At 43.0% G+C, this 6,375-nt stretch overlaps 1 protein-coding gene across 1 annotated transcript; it reads left to right on the forward strand.

Moving 5' to 3' along the window:
* Positions 1 to 229: 229 nt before the first annotated feature.
* LOC143118584 (cell adhesion molecule CEACAM5-like) lies at positions 230 to 2,785 on the forward strand. The gene is made up of 4 exons (XM_076279615.1): positions 230 to 560; positions 1,195 to 1,434; positions 2,147 to 2,404; positions 2,766 to 2,785. Exons 1-4 carry the CDS (start codon positions 230 to 232, stop codon positions 2,783 to 2,785), a joined length of 849 nt encoding a protein of 282 aa, XP_076135730.1.
* The last annotated feature ends 3,590 nt before the right edge of the window (positions 2,786 to 6,375 follow it).

A 6,375-nucleotide genomic window follows, 5' to 3' on the forward strand; every position in this document is an offset into this window, starting at 1 on the left:
TCAGGACCTCCATTGATGATAAAAACCCATTGCTGCTTGTTTGCATCAGTTAAGACTTTACTAAAAGCACTAAAGAGATCTGGCCCACCCGCCCAGACAAATGTGTTGAGTGAACTTTGTGTGTGTTCGGTGCATGTGGTGCTTGTGAAATTACATTTTCACCAAATTAAATACATTCCACTGGAGGGTCAACAATGTCAAGGTACTGCATACATTTATGAAGACTTCAATGCCGCAGTGCTGGTCATTTTTTTCAGGACTGAGCGGCATTGAGGTGATAGCCTCAGCGAACCCGGCACATGTCGGAGAGAACGTGACCTTCCAGGTGATTCCTCCGACGGCCCTGCTGAGTGGCAGCTGGGCGCTGGGTGACCGCGTGCTGGTGGTAACGTGGCTCGGGGAGCAGCAGGCAGTGTTTCCGGGTCACGAGGGCAGAGCCAGGGTCAACATCAGCTCTGGCGACCTGCACCTGAGCTCCATTAGAGTGGAGGACTCTGGTGTCTATGTTCTCCAGAGCAACGACCAGCCACTCCGCGCCAACACCAGCCTGACTGTGCTCGGTATGATGTTATGATTATGCTCATAAAATGGTCTACGGGGAACCTGTGAGAATCTTTAATAGAGCAGTGATTGGCAGTTCTTTAGAACTTTCTTGTAATGTACCAGGTTTTGTGGACTTGAGGGTTTAGCTAGACCAGATTTTCAAGATTGAGAGAGTGGTTTATCTCAGCTGCAAACGTGTCACAGTTTTTACTTACATTAAGTTGACAGTTTTCATGCAATAAGGAAGAATCAGTATTGATGAAGAGCATTGCATATTATACATACATGTCAGTTGAACTGCAAAACCTTTTTTATACCATACCAATGTACAAAATGAAGTCTGCCATTGCATTATAATATTGTTCAGTATTGGTCAGTTACTAGTTAAAGTATGTGTTTAAATCTTTTAGCATTAACAATCACACAACGATGGACTAAATTAACCCATGTTCACCGACAGTTTCTGTGGATGGAAACAAAATGCGCATATCTGGCATCTTTCATCTTTATTTGTATATTTCTCTGTCTGTTTTGTAAATATGTGTCATTCATCTTTGATCATACTGTATTTGTATAGTCTTCTTAATTTGTATATTGTTTGGAATTTGTTTATGGATGCTGGCCTAGTCTATTCCTGTCTCTTATCACCAGAGCCCATCGCCAACGTAACCCTCACTGTCAGTAACACAGAGCTGGTGGAGTTCACCAGTGCGGTCCGTCTCGCCTGCCTCGCTTCCGGCTCCTCTGTGTCCTTCCAGTGGCTCAACGGAAGTTCAGAGGTCATGCGGAGGGTGGGGGTTCTCCTGGAGGATGGCAACCGCACACTCACCATTCAAAATGTCACTCGGTACGATGTTGGCCCATTCAGTTGCCAAGTGGACAATGCACTTGGTAGTGCCGAAAGCCACCATATCCCCCTCGTGATCAGTTGAGTACACAAATATGTAAGCCATCAGCTGTTTCTTTAAAAAGAAAAATAGGGGGGCAGCCGTGTCCTACTGGTTAGAGCTTCCGGCTTGTAACCGAAGGGTTGCCGGTTAGATCCCCGACCAGTAGGAAAAATGTGGGTGGGGGAAGTGGTTGAGCACTGCTCTCCCATGCCCACATCCACGGCTGAAGTGCCCTTGAGCAAGACACCTAACCCCTCACTACTCCCCGAGCGCCGCTGTAGCAGGCAGCTCACTGCTCTGGGTTAGTGTGTGCTTCACCTCACTGTGTGTTGTGTTTGTGTTACTAATTCACGGATTGGGATAAATGCCAAGACCAAATGTCCCTCATGGGATCAAACGAGTATATATACTATACTTGAATATATATTTGTATTTTTTTAAACTACTAAAAGTAGTTTTTTTAAACTACTAAAAGATAAAAAATTATACAGTATTTGTAGTATTTCCTACCAAGAATAATAAGCTGAGATACAGATTGCATAACTGTATGTGTTACCTGATAGGCATAGTATCATTTTAAAAAGCAAGAATGCATGCCCTCAGTGACCGTTGTTTAAATATGGATGATCTATGAAGATATAAATAAGTTATCTGACTTCAGCCACAACAGGCCTCCTTTTTCAAAAGACCCTGAACCATGTGCTCCTCTGCAGATGGACCAGAGGACATGAGGCTGGCAGTGAGGGGCTCCTTGCTGGTTGGCTCCATCCTGACCCTGTTCTGCCAAGTCAGCTCCCAGCCACCAGCCCTCCTGGAGTGGCTGGTGGATGGGGAGTCACTGAAGGCGACAGGCCAGGAGACGCTGGAGCTGGGCAGGGTTGAGGAGAGACACAGCGGGCTCTACTCCTGCAGGGCCTTTAACAACATGACCCTGAGGTGGACAAGTGTCACCAAACACCTCGTCATCAGCAGTAGGTGTTTCGGTTTACATACGAATACAGATATTTTAATATTTTGCATGATCTTATCAAGAGATTCGTTGTTTCTCATTGGGATGTACCTGTTTATTCATGTTGAATGTTTTTAGCAATGCATATACAGCAGACATTTGCATTACAGAGTTAGGGATCATAGCCTTAGCATTAGCTTTGTGGTTGCACCAACAGACCTGGGTACATGTTTCTCAAAAGTATGATTGAAAAACTACTATTGTTAGGGGATAGAGAGACTATCATTTTAAACACTGTTGTTCTCTCCATGGTTACCAAGGTGGTTCCTCAATGATGTTACACAGTCCTGTTTATGTAAAGTGTGGCGTTTTGTCATATACAGTACAAGGAATACGATTGTGAGAGGAATCCTCCAATTGAATCCTTCAGTCTAGTAATCCCTCCATCAGTGAAACAATCCCTCTACCTGATATCTAGCACAGAGATCTAGTAAGTGTTGTATGTCTGTCTTTGCCATGCAAACTTAGAAGCTGTTTTTCTTCATCTCCATTTTGTTTTTACTGTACCTGCAGTGCCAGCTCCTCCTCTGTCGAAAGCTCAGCCGTTGAAGATCTTAACCCGGTCTTGGTTATTTGTTTTGGCTGTGGCCCTGTGGTCCCATGTGTCTTGCTGAGTATTCACAGTGGCACAGGTAACGTGAGCTTTGATATTGACATTTGTAAGCCACCCTGGTTTGCACATGCATGTCTAAATCAACTTTTTGTTGTGGTTTCGGTACTTCACTGAGTACTGATACTTACAATTGCGCAAGTTTATAAAAAAAAATACTGTTGCTATCAGAATTTAAATATTGTTTTTTGACTAATCATCTATGGCCTGTCTAGGTCATTCTTGCTGTGCTTGTCCCACCCTAGAGTGATGTCTCAGACTTCAAGATTATGAGGCCACATTTCTAAATTCCTTGAAAAAAATGGAGCAATCGCCGATTATTTCACCTGTCATCCATACCCATTGTATTGTTACAGTATTTTATGATACATGTTGGTAAAACCTCAATGGTTTCAGGTTTTCAAGATTATATTCCATGTTTGGTCCAAAACCATGTGTGTAAACTATATAAAATATGATACACTTCAGTGAAAGACACTGTAATATAATGATATACTTTCAATTTGATGTACTGTAACTTTTGTGCAGTTTTATTTCCAGTTACTTTTTGTCTCCCTCACTTGGTGAGTTGTCTCAGTGTATTTCATGAATAATAAATCATTTATGGAGTGCTTTTTGATTGATTGCATCAAAGTAGCTAAGACGAACCCTACGGTACTGTGATTTACTAATTACAAAAGTTCAAAACAAATGAAGAACAAATCAGATCATAAACAGTCTGTACAACAAGTCTATCAAAATCTTACGATTCGATGTTGTCCTTGCACTGTCTGAATGAGTTTATTAATTTGTGATGTGCTGAGTCATTTCAGCAATGAAGGAGTTATTTCCAGGGAGACATGTCTGTGTATAAGTGAGCACTAAATATTTCTCAGTAGGATTTAAAATTAAATCCACATATTCATTAACTTATTTTGGGTCCCCCAGCTACGTGTTTGTCCAGCACTTACTCACACCTCTGATTTCACCATAGTTCAGAACTGTGATACAGCCATATGTCAACAAGTGGCCTGAAATACAATGAAGGACAGCCTTAGCACACAAGACAACAAAGAGCATAGATAGATAGATAGATAGATACTTTATTGATCCCCAAGGGGAAATTCAAGGTCTCAGTAGCATACAGACATCACTAACAGCAGAAAAAAGTAATTAAAAGTATATAATATAAAAAACACAGCTAAGCAATAAGGACAGTAGAAGATAAAGAATATACTAAAATACTAATTATACTAAATAACACAAAATCTAAATCAAGTCTAAAAACAGTATCCACATAGTGGGTGATTAATCAGGAAGCGCTTGCAATGACTGAGGCAGGGACTGCGCCTGTGATTCTCTGTGCATAGTAAGGTAAGGTAACTTGAGTCTCGCCAGATGTATTTAGTTCCGCCTAGCTCCACTCACATCCACCTGGGATCGGTTCCGTTGAGAGTGATTTCGGCACCAGATTGTATGGTAGAGCCAATCAGGATGCAGGGCGGGAGTTTCATAGATGTGACGTAGCGTAGAAGCGACTGTGAGACTGTTCTCAGCGTCACGGGTTGGCTTTGATGTGAGTGGTTGAAGTAGCACGTCAATAGATGACGGACAAGTGGCTTATCCAATCATATGCAAGCATTTTTTGATTAGCCCCAGCCTTCTGAAGCACCACTCCAATGGATTGATCCCAGATGGATGAGTGGAGCTAGGCGGAACGAAATATTATATTGTAATATATAAGACAGCTAGTAATTACACGTTGACGTTACATCTAGTTATTAATTCACAGGACATTCAATCATTTTACTAACACGGCAGTTATGAAGAATTATGTTTATGTAACTTACTCATGTCGAAACTATGTACATTTCCAACCTAATTCGTTTGCAATACCCCATGTGTTGTACACATTTAGCATGTATCTACACTTACCATATTATCCCATGCAAAACAGTTAGCTTGCTAGCTAGCTAACTGTGGAACTGTATAACATAGCCAATTATCTCACCTAGTTGTAGGAAATAGGCTACGTTCACATTACAAGTGATAGAATGAATGTGTGACTTATGTTTAGTTGATGTTATGACATGTATGCTTGCTGAACTTAATTATAGTCAGCCACGGGCAGTTTGACTGTGCCTATCGATACATTTGTGACACTCCTGTTAGTAAACTGGAAAGAGCAAAACATAGGAACATGGTCACTTTAATCCCATAAACACACAGATAACTCTTACACCAACTGCTTTGTAATAGTGCTGTGGAGTGGATGACACTCATTGTCCAAAATGTTGATCAGTTTGTTCAGGGTCCTTTTATCAGATATTGAAGTTATGCACTGCAGTCTGAAGTGTTGAGTTGAGGGTGATTGAGTTTGCACCATTGCACGAAGTCCTCCACCAGGCTCCTGTACTCCTCCTCTTGCTCGTCCCTGATACACCAAACAATAATATGCAGTATCGTCAGAAAACTTGTATGCATGCATGTGGCATGACTCGGTGTTGTAGCAGAAGTCAGATGAACAGGGTGTACAGGGTGAACAGGACTGGAGAGAGCACGGTTCCCTGTGGAGCTCCGGTGCTGCTGATCACAGTGTCAGAGAGACAGTTCTTCAGTCTGACGAAATTGTGGTCGCTCGGTCAGGTAATCTGTAATCCAGGTTACCAGGTGAGTGTCCACACCCATCTGCAAGAGCTTGTCTCCCAGTCTGAGGGGTTGTATGGTGTTAAAATCACTTGAGAAATCAAAGAACATGATTCTCACAGCACTTTTCCCCTTGTCTAGGTGAGAATGTGTCCTGTGTAGAAGATAAGTGATGGCATCGTCCACGCCCACTTTCTCCTGGTATGAAAACTGTAACGGGTCTAGTGCATGGCGTACTTGGGGTCTGAGCATACCTAAGACCAGTCGCTCCATTGTCTTCATCACATGTGATGTTAGAGTGACAGTCCTGTAGTCATTAAGCTCACTTGGGTGTGGCTTCTTAGGGACGGGGGTGAGACATTATGTCTTCCACAGTGTTGGAACTTGTCCGAGACGGAGACTCAAGTTGAAGATGTGCTTCAGTGGTTCCCCCAGTTCAGCAGCAGAGGCCTTGAGCAGCCTTGGACACAGTCTGTCAGGCCCGGCTGCCTTCCTAGGACGCCTTGCGCAACGCAGTTCGACCCAAAGACTGTGCCCGATGAGTGCCCATAAAACGTTGGTATATGGCCGCCGAGTGGAGGGACTTGCCTAAAAGGACTTTGACTGAAGTCATTGTCACCTCATTGTTCGTGGTCACCATGTGGGGGAGGGGTGCAATATCCAGTGATGGTGGGGGTGCGATAGCCTGTGATGGTGGG

The sequence above is a fragment of the Alosa pseudoharengus genome, unplaced genomic scaffold (assembly GCF_046254945.1).
Source record: "Alosa pseudoharengus isolate Yale_2024_CS ecotype anadromous, Long Island Sound unplaced genomic scaffold, YU_APseudo_1.1 YU_APseudo_1.1_scf_12, whole genome shotgun sequence".
Taxonomy (NCBI): Eukaryota; Metazoa; Chordata; class Actinopteri; order Clupeiformes; family Clupeidae; genus Alosa; species Alosa pseudoharengus.